Source organism: Microcebus murinus, chromosome 27 (genome assembly GCF_040939455.1).
Source record: "Microcebus murinus isolate Inina chromosome 27, M.murinus_Inina_mat1.0, whole genome shotgun sequence".
Classification (NCBI taxonomy): domain Eukaryota; kingdom Metazoa; phylum Chordata; class Mammalia; order Primates; family Cheirogaleidae; genus Microcebus; species Microcebus murinus.
This window is the reverse complement of record NC_134130.1, coordinates 2,020,136-2,040,703: the sequence shown is the minus strand read 5'-3', so window position 1 is coordinate 2,040,703 and position 20,568 is coordinate 2,020,136. Positions and strand designations below refer to the sequence as shown.

Sequence of the window (20,568 nt, the reverse complement as noted above, 5' to 3'; positions counted from 1 at the left end):
GTGGGGGCCGCTGTTGGGTTCTGCCTCTAGTCGCATAAGCGCACCGACCAGATCACACTCTGCTGGCAGATTTGATGTGCTCCATTTTCATTTGGGTGGATCTCGAGTCACTCGGCTGCCGGTTCTCTTCCTCGTTCCTTCCTCCCTCTCCCAACCACCTCTGGCAGGTGGTGACTGTGCCCGGCTCACTCTCCTTGTGCCCCATCCCCCTCCACCCCAGAGCACTATAACCTCAGGGTCCCTGACGGGCTCCGAAGGGCTTCTTCTTTTTTTTTTTTTTTTTTTTTTTTTTGAGATAGAGTCTCACTTTATTGCCCAGGCTAGAGTGAGTGCCGTGGCGTCAGCCTAGCTCACAGCAACCTCAAACACCTGGGCTCAAGTGATCCTCCTGCCTCAGCCTCCCGAGTAGCTGGGACCACAGGCATGTGCCACCAAGCCCGGCTAATTTTTTCTATCTATATTAGTTGGCCAATTAATTTCTTTCTATTTATACTAGAGACGGAGTCTTGCTCTTGCTCAGGCTGGTTTCAAACTCCTGACCTGGAGCAATCCGCCCGCCTCGGCCTCCCAGAGTGCTAGGATTACAGGCGTGAGCCACCGCACCCGGTCTCTTTAGCGTTCTTGAGCCTTGAAAGACTTTTGGGATGGGATGGGGGGAGGCTGGGAGAAGAGATGTTTGATCCAGGGGCAAGGGACACAACTTTTTATCTCTCCAGTGCAAGGTAACTTTATTTTTCAATTTATTTTTATTATTATTATTTTTTTTAGAGATGGTGGTCTCACTCTGTTGCCCAGGCTGGGGTGCAGTGGTGCAATTACAGCTCACAGCAGCCTCAAACTCCTGGGCTCAAGTGATCCTCGTGCTTCAGCCTCCCAAGTAGCTGTGATTACAAGTATACACCACCATGCCCAGCTAATTTTTCTGTTGTTTTTTTTTTTTTTTTTTTGTAGAGATGGAGTCTCGTTCTTGCTCAGGCTGGTCTCAAACTCCTGATCTCAAGCGATCCTCCTGCCTGTGCCTCCCAAAGTGCTGGGATTACAGCTGTGAGCCACAGCACCTGGCCCAAGATATCTTTAGAGAGGGGCCCAAGGCAGTCGGGGAGCCCGTGCTGCAACAGAGGAGCTCTACCAGCTGATGACCTGTAGTGTCGCCATCTACCCGGCCGGGACCCCACACCTGCTGGAGCCACTGGAAGAGATTCCTCCCTTCCACACTGCCAACTAAGCCCCACTGCATCTACCTTTAACTCTATCTGGATTCTGCCCTCTCTCCACATTGTTCTTGTGTCTGTTCGGGCCAACTCCTAACGGGCCTCTGGCTACCCAGTCTCGATCCATTCCTTAAAATCCTGTCCCATGCCCAGAGCTATTGCCATTGTGCTGCTAGTTTTCATCTCATCTCTTTCTTTTTTAACAGCTTTATTGAGGCAGAATTTGCATATCATACAATTCTCCCTTTGGAAGTGCTGAATTCAATGGCTCTTAGTATATTCAAAGAGTTGTACACCTAATGCCGTGATCAATTTTAGAATGTCTTCATCACCCACAAAAAGAAGCCCTGTCCCCATCAGCAGTCACTCCCCATTCATGACCCCCTGCTCAGCCCCTGGCAACCGCGAATCCATTTTCTGTCTCTATGGATTTGCCTCTTCCAGACATTTCCTACAAATAGAATCACACAACATGTATCCTTTTGGGACTGGCTTTTTAAACTGAGCACTGTGTTTCCAAGGTTCATCCACGTATCAGAATTTCATTACTTTTCGTTGCTGAGTAATATTCCGTTGTGTGGATGGGCCATGTTTTACTGATCTATTCCTGAGCTGATGGACATGTGGGCTGTCTCCACTTTTTGGCTCTTCTGAACAACGCTGAACATTCAGATATGAGTTTCTGTATAGCCCCACATTGTCATTTCTCTTGGGCATACACTTAGGAGCGGAAACGCTAGGTCACATGTGAATCCTATGTTTAAGCTTTTTTTTTTTTTTTGAGACAGAGTCTCGCTTGTTGCCCGGGCTAGAGTGAGTGCTGTGGCGTCAGCCTAGCTCACAGCAACCTCAAACTCCTGGGCTCAAGCGATCCTCCTGCCTCAGCCTCCCGAGTAGCTGGGACTACAGGCATGCACCACCATGCCCGGCTAATTATATATATATATATATTAGTTGGCCAATTAATTTCTTTCTATTTATAGTAGAGACAGGGTCTTGCTCTTGCTCAGGCTGGTTTCGAACTTCTGACCTTGAGCAATCCACCTGCCTCAGCCTCCCCGAGTGCTAGGATTACAGGCGTGAGCCACCGCGCCCGGCCCTATGTTTAAGCTTTTGAAGAACGGCCAGACCGTTTCACAAAGCAGCTGCACGATTCTACACCCCCAGCGACAGTGTACAAGGGTCCCAATTTTTCCATCTTCCCATTGCTCTTAAAACTCTCCAGTTAGGAGCCCCCAAGTGGATACCACAAAGAGTCACAAGGACCCACCATGAATCGCCACCACACCTGGCTCTGTGAGCACCGTCTAGCTCACTCCCTCACTGCTTCTAACGGCCAAGGACGCTTACATTCTGGCTGCCACTCTATCCGATCAGTTACCGTCCCTGTCCCCCTCGTAAAGGGACAACTGAGACTACTAGGCCCTACTGTAAATGACTTCTTGATTTATTATTCATTCTCAATGCAATTTCACTCTTCAAATGAACCTTAGCAAATCAGAGTTATCCGTAAACAGTGCATCGCTGGATGTCCTTGCAAAGCAGGATGAGACTAGACTCCTGCCAAGTAATCTGATGTCGTCCTTCCCTGCTCCCATCCGCGCCGCAATGGAGGGGTCGCTGGCCCAGACCTGAATCTTTCTTTTGATTTTAACTCCTCCAGAAACCCACACACATGAATGACGAGCTGATAAGACATCCTGGAATTATTTAATAGCTACCCACGACAGCTGCCTAGCTCTGTGAATACACTGAAAACCACTGAATCGTATATTTTATTTTTTATTTATTTATTTATTTATTTTTTGAGACAGAGTCTCACTTGTTGCCCAGGTTATAGTGAGTGCCGTGACATCAGCCTAGCTCACAGCAACCTCAAACTCCTGGGCTCAAGTAATCCTTCTGCCTCAGCCTCCCAAGTAGCTGGGACTACAGGCATGCACCACCATGCCCGGCTAATTTTATATATATATATATTAGTTGGCCAATTAATTCCTTTCTATTTATAGTAGAGACGGGGTCTCACTCTTGCTCAGGCTGGTTTTGAACTCCTGACCTCGAGCATATTTTATTTTTTTTGAGACAAGAGTCTCACTTTTGTTGCCTGGGCTGGAGTGCTATGACGTCACCTTAGCTCACAGCAACCTCAAACCTCTGGGCTCAAGCAATGCTCCTGCCTCAGCCTCCCAAGTAGCGGGGACTACAGGCACGTACCACCATACCCAGCTAATTTTATATATATGTTTAGTTGGCCAATTACTTTCTTTCTATTTATAGTAGAGACGGGGTCTTGCTCTTGCTCAGGTTGGTTTCAAACTCCTGACCTTGAGTGATCCTCCCATCTCGGCCTCCCAGAGTGCTACGATTACAGGCATGAACCATCATGCCCAGCCCCTGAATCATATACTTTAAAAGGGTGAATTTTATGATATGCAAATTATATCTCAACAATGCTGCTATATTATTTTTTAAAAGTGACATGAATTTAAAATGTAACCATCCACAATGTGTTAAATGTATACTTTTAGAGTATTTTTATTTCAAGATATGCTCATAAATCAGTGTGTCTGATACTTTAAACACAATCAACTACAATTCCATACTCAGTTGAAACTATGACTCTATCCACGAACAAAAGCAGAGAAACAAACAAGCTAAATTTAGTTTACACACAACTTAATTTTCGAGTCACTGAGACCTCCAGGAGGACATTATTTTAACCAGTTTTCCTCCCTCACCTGGTCTGCCACATTCCTACTCCACAAAAAATTCCTGCAGGCAGCTCTAGAGCCTGGACTGGAATTGTTTTGCACCTGGAGAGAAGGTTTTCAAAACACAGTAGCTCTTGACCAATGGGGGAGGGGGCAAGGAAAGTTCACCTAACAAATAACAAAGAAACTACAATTGGTTAGACTTAATAAAGGTCTCTGGGCTTTCAATTATTTAAGAGAGCTAGAGAGGAAAATGTTTTGAAAGTCACAGATGGAGTTTGAAGAAACGGTAACAGAAGAAACGGTAACAGGACCCGGGATGAGTGAGAATGAAGAAGACCTTGACATAGGATCAGAACTATGTTAAACATGTGGTGGGTAAACATCTAGGGAGGCTGAGCTGGTCACCACAGCCCTGGCCAGCAATGGCTTTGCAGCCCTGTAATTGCTACTGTGTGACAAGAATGCAAATTATACCACTGCTGAGGCCAGAAACAATGTATGCACAACTTTCAAAGTAGGGGCATTCTCAAGTCAAAAAAAACAGAGAGAAAACAATAAAAAAAAAAATCTCTTTTCCGTTCCTCTAAGGTATGCCATTTGAAAATAAAACAAGCTTTGAAGTATATATCTATCACGGAATGGTTCAATCTAGCTTAATAACAAATGCATCACTTCACATAGTTATCATTTTTGTGTTGAGAGCACTTAACATCCACTCCTCTTGCATTTTTCAAGAACACATCATGTTGTGCACAACATATACAATATTATCTGTCAATTAAAAAATTTTTAAAAATTACAGCCACACACCAATTTCAGAAAAAAATAAAAATAAGCTACACAAAACCAAATCGAATTATGTTTGCAAGAATGGAACTTATTATCCCTTCTAGCTGTTTGCACTTATTTGCTCTACAACAAATATCTTCATTTTTTTTTTTCCTCAGAAGAGTTTGTTGACCCACAGAAATAGCAAACTATTGATAAGGCATAAACCTTAGCCCAGTCCAAACAAGCACGGAGTTGCTCAAATTTTCGAGACTTTTCATTACTTGGAATGTCGACCTCAAAATACAGTCCTGGGAGCATGCACATATGCACAGGATAACACTGATTGAGAGTTCACCATATGCCATGCACCTTACACAGATTATCTCATAGAATCCCCCACCAATCCTTATTCCCATTTCAAAGATGAGAAGACTGAGGCTTAGCAAGGTTATACGGCTAACAGGTGGTGGAATTGGGACTAGAACCCAAACGCCCTCGGCCATCGGGCTGTCCACACTGTGGTGAACTCTTTCTGGCCCTTCAAAGGTACTGGCTGGAGTTCGACCTCCCAGAAGACAGACCAAATGAGGTGTGTTCTTTGCTGGTAAGACTTCCAGAAACTTTTTACCCTCCAGACCAGCCACCCCTTCCACGGCTTCCATCTCAACAGAGCCAACAGGTAAAAGAGATTACAGCTGTTACACAACACACAAGGACCAAGGAAGCGCTTCTCATTCCTGTCCGCAAGGAACGCACCAGCTGAGTTCTTATGCAAAAGTCAAACTGGAACAGAGGAGTCAGAAAGACCAGAAAGCACACACACTTTGCACTTTTTTGTACCCAAAAGCTCCCTGGCAGGGAGGAGGTCGTCTGCTCCGGGGTGTGCGGTTCTCCTGGGAAGGCCCGAGGTATTACCGTGTTGGGTGCAGTGGGGGGATCACTCCATCCCCGGGCGCCCCTTCCTGAACGAGGAGCACAGGCTGCAGCCCGGGTGACCTTTCTCTCTCTCCTCTCTTGGAGGAGGGGAGGCTGCAGCGCCCCGGGGCTGCCTGGGGCCCGGACAGGGCCGGCGGGCAGCGTCTGCACCCCTGCACCCTGCACCCCTGCGCCGGCCACCTGCAGCCCCGCGCACCGAAGGGGCGCCGTGAGCCGGAACACCCGTCCACCGCCTGGGGGAGCGCACCGGGCGGCGGGAAGCCGGGCTCGCAGCCCCGGCAGGGGGAGGGTCCCGCGCCCCAGGCCGCCCCCGTGGGAGGTGGGGGGCCGAGGCCTCCCCCCGAGCCCCGAGCTCCTCGGGCCCGCCCCGCCGCCCTCACCTCGGCCGGGTCGCCTGCAGGCCGCTCTCCGCCCACTCCCCGGCCACTCTGGCAGCCGCCGCCGCCGCCAGCGCCGCCTCCGCGGGCCTCCCCGGATCCACAGTCTCCCGCAGTGCGAGCCGGAAGCGGGAAGCCGCGCGGGGTGAGCGGCGCATGCGCGGCGCCGCCCCCCGAAGCGGGGCCAGAGGGGCGTGCCCCGACGCGGGGCGTGGCTTACGGACGGGGCGTGGCTTACGGACGGGGCGGTCGCCCTGGGGAGTTGGCGTCGTCCCACTGAACGCGGGGGCGGGGTGGGGGCGTCCGCTCGGCCTTGCGGGGACCGAAGGGGCAGGGTGCTTGCGGCGAGGGTGGGGGCGACCCTTCAGGGACGGGTCAGCGGGGTTGGGGGGATGGGGGGCGGTCAATGAGGGCCTGGGTACCCCAAGGCTTGGGGGTCCTTGGGGGACAGCGGGGTTGGGGGGAACCCAGCGGGATTGGGGGAGTCAACGGAGGCCTGAGTGATGAGCGGGGCTGTCCTGCGGAGGACATCTGGGTTAGGGGATTTCTTGGCGGGGGTCGCAGCGGGGTTGGGGGGTGCCTTGGAGCAATGGACAGGTGCATGGAGGAGGAGAGTCAGCGGGCTCCTGGAGGCTCGCTGGGGTTGGGGGTAGCTAACACGACGACGCTGGTGGCGGGAAGCCTGAGGGGGGCAGTCCAAGAAATGAAGAGTGTGGGGTCTGTCGCTTGTGCAGAAGGGGCAGCTTAGACTGCAGAAAGGTGGGTCTGGGGAGAAAATGAGTCATAGACCTATCAGGTGGTCTCAGACCCCCCAACAACGGTGCCATCAAATACCCAAACACATATTAGACATGCAAGCAGGTGCCATCAGATACCCAAAACAAGCTTTCAGGTGTCACAAAATATGTCAAATATCCCACCTGGGTCCATCAGACACCCCAAAATACACACCACAGACCCCCAATATGGATGCTGTCAGATACCCCCAAACAGGTGCTGAAACACTTGCTAGACACATGCCAAACACATGCCGGACCCCCACACCCCCACCTACACACAAGCTGCTGTTTGACAAGTGTGGACAGGCAGAGACTGCCCCCAGCACCAGCCACAGGGACCATCAGACATCGCAGCCTGGAGGCTACTTGTCCAGGCCGGGTCCCCCACTGGTGGGGCAGTTAGTCAGTAACCGGGTGGCGGTTGGGGGCGTCCTGTGCATTGGAGGATGTTGAACAGCATCTCTGGCCTCTACCCACCAAATTCCAGTAGCTTCCTGGGTCCTGACAAGCAAAAATGCCTCAGACATTGCCAAATGTCCCCCAGGGCAGGAACAAAATGGCCCTCAGCTGAGAGCAACTGGCCAAAGAGACGTTCAGACTCAAGCAGCCTAATTCCGGCTTCCTGGGTGGGGTGGGGGTGGGGCCGTGCTTTGTCTTACAGGGTAAGAGTCAGGTAGCAGAGGGAGTTCCGGAAAATGAATGAGCAACACACAGGTGGTGTGCACGGGCAGCCACGGGACCTCAGGGTGACTGAGTAGTGGGAGAGAAGGAAGGGTGGAGGGTAGACAGGGTCAGACCGTGAAGAAGCTCAATGGTCAAGCCCAGAACAGGACTGTCTGGAATGGTGTTAGGTCAATAGGGCTTGTCACTGAGCGTCCCAGCTTTACCATGGAGACCCACCTTCCCTAATTACCTGAGGTGTGACTCATCCTCTGTTCTGTTTAACTTACTGTCCGGCTTTGAATACCTCTGATGGCAGGTAGGCCTGTGGCAAGTTATAGCTGGAGAGTCCCTGTTCTCCGCCTGTTGGAATGAGACTCAGGCGTTCTGGCTCTGGCACGGGTGTGGAGGGGGGACCATGGTCAGAGCAGAGGGACACACCATGCTAAGTGCCACCCACAACCTTTCTCTCTTTTCCTTCCTTCTGTCCTTCCTTCCTTCCTTTCTTTTTTTGAGACAGGGTCTCACGCTGTCACCCAGGCTGGAGTACAGTGTTGTCATCATAGCTCACAGCAACCTCAAACTCCTGGACTCAACCGATCCTCCTGTCTCAGCCTCTCAAGTGGCTGGGACTACAGGCGCCAACACATCCGGCTGATTTTTCTATTTTTTTGTAGAGATGCGGTCTCACTGTGTTGCCCAGGCTGGTCTCAAACTCCTGGCCTCAAGCGATCCTCCTGTCTCGGCCTCTCAAAGTGCTAGGATTACAGGTGTGAGCCACCACACCTGGCCTAACACATCATTTCTTTTCTTTTCTTTTTTTTTTCACATCATTTCTTTTACACAAACTCAAATCTTCCTTGATCTCAAAGGGTTGTCCTGAAAATCACATGATGTCTTCAGGAGGGAGAATTTGATTCACACCACTCTGATAGTCACTGCGGTGACTCACTTCCAAAGAATAGTATAGGGAAAGGGAAAAATAGTAACCTGGCAGACATTATCTTAACCAGGTGATTAAGGTTAACATCGCCAGGGATGTCCTGTGGACAGCATGTCCCGTCTGATAGGATGAGACAAGAAGGTTCCCCAAACTCATTACCCCTGTCTGATAATGAGCAAATATCAGAAAAACCCAGCTTGGGGGATACTGTACCAGATACCTGGCTAGTATTTCTCAAGACTGTCCATCTTGAAGTCGTGAACAATAGGGAAAGACAGACAGACTCTCACAGATCAGAGAGACTGGGGAGACAGGACGATTAAAGATAATGTAGTATCACCCAGGCATGGTGGCTCACGCCTGTGATCCCAGCACTATGGCAGGCCAAGATGGGAGGATCCCTTGAGCTCAGGAGTTCTAGACAAACCTGGGCAACATAGTGAGACCCCATCTTCACCCAAAATTAAAAAATTAGCCAGGCATGTTGCTGTGCACCTGTAGTCCCAGCTACTCAGGAGGCTGAGGTGGGAGGATGGCTTGAGCCCAGGAGTTTGAGGCTGTGGTTAGCTATGACCATGCCACTGCACTCCAGCCTGGACAGCAGAGCAAGACCCCATCTCTAAAATAAATAAATAAAACATCTCTAAAAACACACAAATATTTGTTTATCTCTAAATAAATGAATAAAACAAAAATGTAAAGCATCTAACAAACTAGAAGAATATAGAATTGGGTATGTATCCATCTTCCAAGGGAGAACATGCGCTCAGCCTGGTTCTGGCACCTGCTCTGTGCACAGTTTTGGTTCCAAATCTCTGCCTTCACCCCTTCCTTCTTCCAACCTCCCACTTGCCCCTTGAATCAGATGCCTAAGATAGATCCAGCAAACCTTGCGCCCCACCCCCGCGGAAGAGAACAGGATGCCAGGAGAAACAGGAAGCCACTTGCTGCTTCAGATGAAGGACTTCAAAATGCTGACGCTGGTAGGGCACTTTGCAAAGCCCAAGCCAGACTCTGCCAGCCCAGAGTTTCCAAAGCCGGTTGGGGAATGCCCGACCGAAGGAAAGCCCCAAAGGGAACACCCTTGACAGCAGCAGCCACTGGCGGGAGACCCACAGTCCCACAGCTGGCAAAACAGTGCTCCAGGCTGGGCGCGGTGGCTCACGCCTGTAATCCTAGCTCTCTGGGAGGCCGAGGTGGGTGGATTGCTCAAGGTCAGGAGTTCAAAACCAGCCTGAGCAAGAGGGAGACCCCGTCTCTACTATAAATAGAAAGAAATTAATTGGCCAACTAATATATATAGAAAAAATTAGCCGGGCATGGTGGTGCATGCCTGTAGTCCCAGCTACTCGGGAGGCTGAGGCAGGAGGATCGCTTGAGCCCAGGAGTTTGAGGTTGCTGTGAGCTAGGCTGACGCCCCGGCACTCACTCTAGCCTGGGCAACAAAGTGAGACTGTCTCAAAAAAAAAAAAAAAAACACCCAAAACAACAGTGCTCCAGAAAGGGATGTGTGAGAAAGAAGGAAAATACCCATGGGTGTTGTGGGTAAAGTCAAGGAATGCAAAACCTGCAGCTCAGGTGACTGGAGGCACCTGCCCCATGGTGATGATGCCCTCACTGCTTGGGCTAGGCTTATCCTGAGGTCTGTTCGCCATTTCATTAGCCCCCACTGATTCTTGCCTGGGGCACTTCTGCTCCCACCCACGCAGGGGGACTTTTGGCCATGTCTGGAGGCATTTTTGATTGTCACAACTGGAGGAGGGAGAGGAGGGACGGTTGCTACTGGCATCTAGTGGGTGAAACCCAAGGGTGATGCTCAACATTCTAAATGCACAGGACAGCCCCCTCCTATGGCCCCAAATGTCAACAGTGCTGAGGTCCAGGAACCTTGAACCAGCCTGAGCCCTGCCTGCCAGGGTCACAGTTTGGATTCCCGCTGCAAACTGCACGCACATCTTTTTCTACCATGCAATTGCCGCCGCCTCCCGTCCATTCCTTTCAAAGCAGAGCTTGTTTTCAAAAAGGCAACGTTCCAAATACCAGCAATGACCAGAGCCATCTCCATCTGGGATTTCTTGAATCCAGTACTCTTTCCTAAGCAGAGACAGTAGCCACCCTCACCCCACAATTACCAAGAGCCCCTGGAGGCAGAAAACCACCTATTCTGGGTTCAATTGTACCCACCCCCCCAGTTCCTACATTACAGCCCTTTTCCCCCAAATCCTTCGGGATGTCATTTGGAAATAGGGTCAGCGAAGATGTAATTAAATAAGATGAGGTCACACTGCCATAGGGTGGGCCCCTAATTTAATATGACCGGTGTCCTTATAGGCAGGGGAAGTTAGGACTCAGGCACGCAAACACACACACACACACACACACACACACACACACACGGAGACCGCAGTGTGAAGATTGGAGTTACCCGGTCACAGGACAAGGTGCTGCCCAAAGCCAGGGCAGAGGCCTGGAACGGACCCTTCCCTGGTGCCTTCAGATGGAGCCCGGCCCTGCTGGCACCTTCATCTCAAACTTCCAGCCTCCAGAAATGTCAGGCAATAAATGCCCAACATTCAAGCCATGGGGGACGTGGCACTTTGTCGCAGCCGCCCCTGCAAACTCTTACCCGGCCAGGTCCAGGTATGCAGGAGGAGTCTTGCAATGGTAAAAGCTGAGATCCATGCCCTCGGGGGCATGGATGGGGCCACTGGACTTACCGGAGCTCAGGAAGGGTTTGCCACACAGGGGGCAGCAGCTGGAGTGGCTGAGGAAGGTCCCTTGCACGAGCTGGTGCCCGGCGACACACTCCCGCTTCTCCCGAGCATCTTGGCCTTTCTCCTTCAGCTGGACCGGGCTCTTCACCTGCACGGGACGGAGGCAGGGCTCAGGGTGGCCTCTGCAGGGGCTGGTCCTCTTATGCCTGTGCACCCAGCCCCCCGCCCCCCAGGGCTAAAATCCCAGGGGGCCTGGGTCAAGGGCACCCTGCCAAGCTGGGAAGGAAGAGGAAGCCCCCTCCAGCCCAGCCCCCCACCTTCTCCTTCTGCCTGGTGACTCGACTTCGGAGGCAGCTCAGCCTGCGCCTCACTCCGGTGCTTTTCTCACTCTTCTCGTTCTTGCCGGCACCGTCCTCGCTCCTGGGGGGTGGCGGGGAAGGTCTATTAGAGGAGGCTGCAGGCCATTCTGAGGCAACCCTGCGGGTCACTCCTGGAATCCACCCGCAACCTGTCTCCCTGTGGCCTCCTGGTGCACGAGCTTCGGGACACTGGGTTTGCAGAGGGGAATGCAACACCATCTCAAGCTTCAGTCCCTCTGCAGGTCCGGGCAGCCTGGAAATCCTGGCTCTGTTCACTTTTTTTTTTTTTTTTTTGAGACAGGGTCTCACTCTGTCACTCAGGCTCAAGCGATCCTCCTGCCTTAGCCTCCTGAGTAGCTGGGACTACAGGCGTGCACCATCACACCCAGCTAATTTTTCTATTTTTTGTAGAGATGGGGTCTCGCTATGTTGCCCAGGCTGGTCTTGAACTCCTGGCCTCAAGCAATCCTCCCATCTCGGCCTCCCAGAGTGCTGGGATTATAGGCGTGAGCCACCAAGCCTGGCCCTCTGTTCACTTCTAATTCCTCCCTCAAATTCACACCCCACCCCACCCCTGTTCCATCTCTAATTTGCCTTTAAGTCTATCCAATTTTCTGCCAGATCACTGCTACGCCTCCCCTGCATGGCTGGCACATTCGCATTTAATAAATATCTAAGACGAAGTCAGTGACCAACAAGTCAGACACGGTTACAGCCCTGGCAGAATCTATTCCCTGCAGGGAGAATCCATTCCTCCAGTCCTCAAGGCTCCTGGAACTTTGCAAATATCTGTAAAGGTTTGTTAAATGAACGAGTGACTGAGACAGAGAGAGAAGGAGGGAGTCTGAGACGCCTAGCCCTGTCTGTGGTCACCAGAACTGGTGATGCCCCAAACCCCACCATTCTTGAGGATAAAGTCTGCACTCCTTGGCTTCTCCCACCTGCCGTCCTCCCAGCCCCACCCTGCCGCCACCGCCTAAGCCGGGCAGTTCTGTTTTCTTTTCTTCATCCTCATCTGCACATATTGACAAACTCCTGTTCTTCCACCAGAACCCTGCTGGAACTGTCACCTCCTCCAGGAAGTCTTCCACTATCCTCCAAGGGTGTATGAAAGCCCAACCAGCTCCCATCATTGCCCTGATTGGGGCGGGGGGCAGTGCAGCTCCTTCTCCCAGGGCAGGGGCCCGGGCAGAGTGGACCATCAGCAAACACGTGCTCCAACCCAGTGCCACCTCCCCTCCACCCCTCAGCTCCCACCAGCCACAGCTCTGTGCACTTACTCCGACAGGAACTCAAACCAGGTGAGGTTCGAGTGGGCTCCTCCAGGGCTGGCTGACATGCAAGCCCTCTGCCGGGCCCTGTGGGATCAGAGGGGACAGATATTTGTATCTGCAGCTCCTCACCTCCCAGCTCACCCCCTCTCTTGCCCCTCCCCAGCTCCCCACCTGCATGGTTTCGGCATACAGGTGCACACCAAAGGCCACCTCTAAACGCCTACCCATATTTGACATCGTGGGCTTGCGTATGCGGGTGTTATGACCAGGATTTTCCAGCAGAGGGCAGTAACATGTCTCGGCCGAACAAAAATCAGCATCTCAAGAAAACATTTCTAACAGGTAACAGTGTCTCAGGAAAGAGGCACCTTTTCTCATTTGCTCCAAGGTATCGCCTGGGCTAGTGGCAGCTTGTCCCCATCTGTGTCCTGTCCTCCCTTTCCTTCCATTCTTCCCTGCCCGCCCTACACCTGTCTCCCATACCTGCTCCCTCACACCTGTTCCACTTCCCACTTACCCATGGTACTGCCGGAGTTCTTGAAGCACTTGTTGAACAATCAACCTGGAGTGGGGTGGGGGGATCGAAACAGCCCACGGTCACCTCGGGTGACAGATGCATTTTTCCCCAAGACGAACTGGGATTGCCCGGCCAGGTCCCGGGGTCCTACTGCAGACCCTAACTGGGACCCCCTAACCCATCTCTTCTCAGAGGCTACATGGAGAATCTCTCCCAGGCAGTGGGATGGTGGCGGGCCCCGGCCACCTAGGGCCACCAACGCTGCACCCCTGCACCCCTCCTCCCCCAGTCTCAACCCCGACCCGAACCCCCCCTTCAGTCCTCTTGGGGCACAGGGTGGGGGTGGGGTTCCTCCCCTGCTGTGGGGCCGACACTCACACGTGGTCTGGCTCCACGTGGTCCTTTTCGATGCACTCCAGCACTGGGGGCTCTAGGCCTGGAAACAGACCCCCCCACACACCCCAGAAGGCACAGATGTGAGAGGCTGTGGCCAAAGTGGCATAAGACCAGCCCTCCCGGACCCCACCCTGCCTGGGCCCCTGCAGAACTGGAGACTGTCCAGACGGGGCGTGCGCTCTCCGGGAGGAGACATGGGAACAGGACAGAGAGCCGGGGGTGGATGGAGGTGTCCCCAGTGTCTCCCAGACGCCCACAACCTGCTAAGCACTTTACAGATAGGAGCTCAGTGAACTCTCTAAGTGGCTTTAAGGAGATAACGATTTTTTTTTTGAGACCTGAGTTTTGCTCATTCACTCAGGCTGGAGTGCAGTGGCATCATCATAGCTCACTGCAGCCTCGAACTCCTGGGCTCAACGGATACTCCTGCCTCAGCCATCCAAGTAGCTGAGATTACAGGTGTGTGCCATCACACCCAGCTATTTTTTCTATTTTTTGTAGAGATGGGATCTCGCTATGTTGCCCAGGCTGGTCTTGAACTCCTGGCCTCAAGCAATCCTCTCACTTCAGCCTTCCAGAGTGCTAAGATTACAGGTGTGAGCCACCTCGCCTGGCCTGAGATATGCTTCTTGTCCCCTTCTTATAGAGGGAATCACAGAGGCTCAGAGACTTGCTACAGGTCTAGACTGCAGCTTGGACTGACACCAGAGAGGGGCAAGATCTTAGGACAGAGATTCAGAGCCAAAGAGGCAGATAAAGGAAGAGATAGAGAGAGTGCTCTAGGGACCAAGGTCATTGCAATGGGGCAGTCCGCCCTGGCTGGAGGCCACCAGGGAGAGGGGTAGGGGCAGAGGCCAAAGGTCCTTTCCCCTCTCTGGATTCCCCCGATCCCCGGCCTCCCCTTCCCCAGACTTGGCCGAATGAGGGAACCCCCCGGGCGGGGCTACCTCGAGCAGGTGCTGTGGACACTTCCAAAGCCGGAGAGATTTCCAGGGAGCTGATCTCATAAAAGGACACTGGAACTGACTGTGACCTCACTCTTTTCTCCTGGTTGTCACATTCCTGTGGGAAATAAGCATCTCACTCAACCGGAAAGGCAGCCCGGGCCCCAGGTTGAGGGTTCCTAGCCACGGCCACGTCCACGGAGCTTAGGGGGACCCCCTCGCCCCAGCCCCAGCCCCAGCTGCACACAGGCAGGGGCTCCCACCAGCCACAGGCTGCAGTCCTGGCCGAGGAGCCCCAGGCTGTGGGCATCAGTCCCAGGTAGCAGAGCCACAGGGCTCCAGCCACAGCCGGGAATTTCCCCGAGGGTCATCCGCGGCCACAGTCAAAGGTGTTCCAGCTACAGGACACAGCCCCGAAAACCGCGTGCTGGAATCTCGGGTCTGAGGCTGAGCCTCCCCGGCTGCAGACCCCAAGCGTAGACTCAGATCCTCCAAGCCTGGCTGCAGCTACAGGTTGAGGAGTCACCTTCCCTTCCGTCTCCAGCCCACGGCCTGCAATCGTGGCCAGGATCGTCTGCCACGGATTCCTGCCACAAGGAAGGCCCTTCAGGCTTGGGCTGGAATCTCAGAACTCAGAGACGTCCCAGTCACGGGTTACACCACGGACAGGCCGTGCCCACCCTACCTGCTCTGGGTACGGCTGTCCTGCCTGCCCCACAGTGCTGGCTTCTGGGCCCAGAAGTGTGGTATGGGCGTGGGGGGCTGCAGGTTACACCCACCTTGCCTGGCGGTTCTGCTGGGGCCCTGCCCCCGGGCAGACACCCTTGGGTCCACGTCTTCAGCCCCTCTGCCGGCAGGTTCAGAGCAAGACTGGCCAGCGTCCGAGGGAGACAGGGTCCCTCATCCACAGGCGAAGCGTCAAGGCTGAGCCTGGTGGCAGAAGAGGGGACATCAGGGCATCAGCGGGTCTTGTCCACCCGGCTGCTGCCCCAGGCATCTGGGGGCTTCAGGGAACCTGCAAGGGGGGGCCCTTCCAGGACAGAGAGGGGTGGGCAGGCCACAGAGAGGGCTCCAGACCTCCCAACATCTGTGGCAGCGGGGAGGGGAAAAGGGGGAACACGGTTAGGTTTGTTGAAGCTACATTTGCACTGCAGACCATTTTTGCACAGACTGGATTTCTATTTGGGGTGACTTGGGAGAGGTTGAGGGACACGGATTGGGGGTGGCTAAAGCGTCCCCCTCCACTGTTCGGTGCTGCCACTGTGGGGTGCATGCAGTTGAACACCCACCTCTGTTTTGATCATGGGTGGCTTTTTGCATATGCGTGCAAGCGGTGTGCAAATGGTATGTTTGGGTTTATATGCACGGGTCTGATAGGGTGAGGGTGTGCAAGTGTGCTGGTTGAACACGGGTGTACACCCGTACGAAGGCAAGTGTGCACGTGTGGGTTCATGCGTGCCTGCAGTGTGCGCGTGCAGCCTTCGATTTGGGCTCGTGCATGCACGCTCTGAAGATCTGCGCGCCCACCCGGGCTCTATGAGGTTCGTGCACGCACGTGCGAGTTGGAAGAGGGTCATTGGGCTCCCCCTAGAGCTAAACAATGCAGATGCAGCGAGCAGTGTGTCCTGGGACCTGGCTCTGGCCGCCGGGCCCCCTGCGCTGTCCTGGAGGCATATCCTAGTGCCGGCAGGGGACTGACCTCCGCCAGCTGTCCGAGCAGCTCCGTGACCTCTCCCAGCTGCGCCGCCGTGGTGGCAGGCTCTGGGACCCCACCAAGCTGGAGAAGGGCGACTCCGCTCTAGCTTCTTCGCCAGGAGGGCCGCTGTCCTTGGCGTCCCCAGGGGGGCTGTGGGAAGGGGCCCTGAGGCCCAAGTCCTGGAGGTACTCGCTGCCCTGCAGGGCCCCCAAATCCAGGCCGAGGTCCTCCACACTGTCGCTGAGCTGCCTGGGGAAATCATGCTCCTGTAGGCGGGGGGTCGGGGGAGAGAGAAGAACGCATTGACCGAGGGACGGCAGAGCCTGGGGACGGCTGGCCACGAGGGCCTCGCTCTCCAACACTCAGGCTCTGCCTGTCCCCCGCCCATCCCACTGGGGCGCAGTGCCCTTCTCAGCGTGAGTTGGATGGGCTGGGGGGTCAGTCCCCATCGCAGGTGAAATAGGCGTCGTGACCTCTGTCCTGCCCGCCCACCAGCTTGTTTTAAACCTCATAAAAGATGACATCTGTGGGGCCAGGCGCGGTGGCTCACGCCTGTCATCCTAGCACTCTGGGAGGCCGAGGCGGGCGGATGGCTCAAGGTCAGGAGTTCGAAACCAGCCTGAGCAAGAGCGAGACCCCGTCTCTACTATAAATAGAAAGAAATTAATTGGCCAATGAATATATATATAGAAAAAATTAGCCGGGCATGGTGGCGCATGCCTGTAGTCCCAGCTACTTGGGAGGCTGAGGCAGGAGGATTGCTTGAGCCCAGGAGTTTGAGGTTGCTGTGAGCTAGGCTGACACCACAGCACTCACTCTAGCCTGGGCAATAAAGTGAGACTGTCTCAAAAAAAAAAAAAAAAAAAGATGACATCTGCGAACACAATCTGTAAAAACGCCTCTTGATGCTCACTGTGCGATTTCAGACAGTGTCAGGGCTCCTAATTTTGTCCCCTCCCGGGTCTCCGGGACTCTTACGTCTCCCTCTCAAGCTGGGAACTAGCTGGTATCTAATTTGAGTGGATGCAAGAAAGCTCAGTCATCGAGATCGATGCTGTTTCAGTGCAAGATTTTTTCAAAACTTGGAAGTCATTCAGGGAGAGCCACCGTGAGGAAATGACCTGAATTTTAAAGAACGGCGGCATCGGGCGCTGCACCTGTGCTGTCCACTCATCTCGCCCAGCCGGCTCCCTGCCACCTCCTGCCAGCGGAGCCTGGGACACCGGAGCGGTCAGTGGCCACCAAGACCTTCCTTCCCCAGCAGGCGGAAGCCCGAGCTCCTAGCTCAGCATGCAACGCTCCAAGGCTTGCAACTTCCGACCTCACCTCCCACCCACCCAGGCACTGCCGGACACTGCAGAGACACGGATGCAGATGCGGACGATGACGCAAAACCAGCTACCAGATCACCAACAAATCGCCACCCAGAACTACCCAGAACGACCACGTGTGTGCGAGCCCTAAACCCGAGGTGGTTCCACCAGGGGGCTTTGTTATTCCACTAAGGCTCTCGGAAGAAAAAGGACTCACCCCAAATCACACAGCCAATAAATGGCGGACTCAAATTCAGGTCTGTTCGAATCCAAGCTCTGTTCTCTTTCTGTACCATTTCTCTATCTCTTTTTCCTCATCTTTTTTTGTCCTTCACTTGCCTCCTCTTCTGACATTCATTTTATTTGTCATTCTCTCCAGCCAGGGCACCTGCCTTGAAAACTTCTTCTCCCACCCACCCCCATTCAGAGTCTGCCTGGAGAACTCCTATGCATCCTTCAAAACCCAGCTCAGCATGCCCTCCAGGCTGCCTTCCTGATTCCTCAAGGGTAGTAAGGTGCCCCTTCTCTGGGCTGTCAGGATCTGCAGGAAAGGGACTGGCCTTTTCCAGGCTTTTGTTAGGACAATCCTCTGACAGGGTTTGATGGGCAGGTGGGCCTCTTCCATTGCTCCACGAGAGACCAGTGCTGGGACGTGGTTCCGGGCATCTATGTGATCGCAGACACTCTTGATGGACTCTCCCAATCGGTGGCCCGAAGCATGCCTCTGAGAGCTGAGAGGACCTGGCCTCTTTCATGTATTCCACAAGAACCCGGCCCCTACTCATAGCATTGCCAGTTAAAATACAGGACACTCAGTAAAATCTAAATTTCAGATAAGTCATGACTGCTTTATTAGAGGTATGCCCCAAATATTGTAATAGTTGACATCCGAATCTGAGTGTCTTGCAGTTTCATCTGTTCAGTCTGGCAACCCTACCCCCGGACAATTTGACCAGCCACGGCCAGGTGCGGAGGAACGGGGAGATCCCTGCCAAAGCGAGGGGTGGAGAATTTTCAGAGAAGCTTCCAACTCGAAGTGGAAAAATGCCCACCAGCCCAAAGCCAGGCCCTGGGTCAGCTGCAGACCGTGGCTGGCGGGCTACGTCCGGTTTGAGCTTTTCTTTGCTCTCACCCATGTTGATTTCTCTACAGGTCTGGCCCCTTTTGTCTTCTTTTTATTGTGATGAAATATACACAACATGAAATTTGCCATTGTAACCATTTTTAAGTGCACAGTTCGATGGCATGCATTGTTGTGCATTTGTGTCCAGAACTTTCTCGTCTTCCCAAACTGACGCTCTGTCCCCATGAAACACACCCCCTCCGCAGCCCCTGACACCCACCACCCTACTTCCCGTCTCTGTGGATCCGACAACTCTAGGGACCTCCTGTGAGGATGTGTCCTTCTGCGTCTGGCTTCTCTCACTGAGCACGATGTCCTCAAGCTCCGTCCACGTGGTAGCCTGTGTCAGAGCCTGGTCCCTTTATCAGGCTGAATGTTGTCCCGCTGTCTGGCTGGACTGCATTTTGTGTGTTCATCCGCCCATCCGTGGACACTAAGACTGTTCCCACCTTTAGGCTGTTGTGAATAACACTGCTATAAACAAGGGTGGACAAATATCCGTGAGTCCCTGCTTCCAATTTTTCTGGGAAAATACCCAGAAGTGGAATTGCTAGATTGCACGATAATTCTATGTTTAACTTTTCGAGGACTTGCCATACTGTTTTCCGACAGCGTGCCTTCTCCTTGAATCTCCCTACCATCCTCATTTCCTTCCCTCCTCCTTGGCGGTTAGTTCTCTGCCTCCTCTTCCCTCCTCCTGCCCTTTAAGCGCCAGGGTTCCCTCTTTTTCAGTCTCCTTCTAAATAGCCACAACTCTTGCCCCTGGCTGGGCCAGGTGGACTTGGCCCTCCTGTGACGTCAGCGGCAGTGGCCTCCTTTTAAATTTCCCCTTTGCCCCAAATGGCTCCATTGCTATGCTTGGTGCCTGGACAACCTCCTGCTGATTCCTGTCTGTCTCTTCTGCCACTGCCTCCAAAGGTTTCCTGGTGTCCCTGGTTTACATCCTCCTGTAAATATAAACACGTCAGGACAGCCTCTTGGCCTGGGCCGGGCCTCCCTCCTTCTCCTGGGTCTGGCCTCCATCAGAGGAGGCAGGGGTGGGAGCCCGGCCAGCACTGGGGAGGGGGGCAGTGGGGACGGCCGTGGTACAGGCTGTCCCAGCTCCCCGCCAGCAGGTACACTGAGGGAGGGGGCCTCATTCTTTGCTTGCGAGCTCGTACCTTTCTTCCAGCACATCCTGGGCAGAAAAAGGCGCAAATTGGCCCAGTGGGGGCCTTTTGGAGGCATCTGACTGCACAGTACTGGCTGGCCTGGACCCCCGGAGAGAGCATGCGATAAATCCAGGCTCCCACGCTGTGAACCCCGGGGAGCCTCGGGGGATGGGCTCCCCCATCAGACCCAGAGATGGAACATCCCACGATTCTCCGTGCTTCAGAAGGGCTTACCAAGTGCGGTTATTCATAGCATGTGGATAAACTTTTATTTGAAAAAAAAAAGTAGTTATTTATCTTGTTGTCTATTAGAAAAAGACAGCACACCAAAGCAACTTCAAGTAGAATGTTTCTCTGGTCCCCTTTTGTCCTGTAAGAAAAGGCAGCTTGATTTCAAACAAAATAGCAAGTGCATCGTCAGGCAGGTCTTTCTGGGATGGGTGCCCGGCGCGGAAGAGCCCAGTCGGGGTTTGCATCCCTGCGTGACATAGGCGGCAAGTTCCCGAAGCTCTCCGAGCCTCATCGTTTTCATCTCTGAAATGGGCGTGATGGCTGCTCTCTCGTAGAGCGTGGGGCAGGTAAAATGAGATGGTGTTTGGGCAGCACAAGCCCCTGAGCGACAGAAGGAGATATTGTTGCCGCTGTTTTTAAATTTAAAAGTAGGAAGGTCCCTTTCTCCGAGCAAGTCTC

At 53.5% G+C, this 20,568-nt stretch overlaps 1 protein-coding gene across 2 annotated transcripts in view; it reads right to left on the bottom strand.

Moving 5' to 3' along the window:
* The window catches only part of ARHGEF18 (Rho/Rac guanine nucleotide exchange factor 18), an 87,331-nt gene that overhangs the window by 49,657 nt on the left and 17,106 nt on the right, over positions 1 to 20,568 (bottom strand). The window contains exons 3-10 of one of the 2 annotated variants that reach the window (XM_012790728.3): positions 16,295 to 16,557; positions 15,375 to 15,525; positions 14,599 to 14,713; positions 13,634 to 13,691; positions 13,256 to 13,300; positions 12,745 to 12,822; positions 11,423 to 11,525; positions 11,109 to 11,253 (exon numbers count right to left, since the gene is read on the bottom strand). In XM_012790728.3, coding sequence (XP_012646182.2) covers positions 11,109 to 11,253; positions 11,423 to 11,525; positions 12,745 to 12,822; positions 13,256 to 13,300; positions 13,634 to 13,691; positions 14,599 to 14,713; positions 15,375 to 15,525; positions 16,295 to 16,557 — 958 coding nt within the window. Of the gene's footprint in view, positions 1 to 6,012; positions 6,136 to 11,108; positions 11,254 to 11,422; positions 11,526 to 12,744; positions 12,823 to 13,255; positions 13,301 to 13,633; positions 13,692 to 14,598; positions 14,714 to 15,374; positions 15,526 to 16,294; positions 16,558 to 20,568 lie in introns of those variants that run through there. The other variant, XM_012790731.3, reaches the window with a different exon arrangement.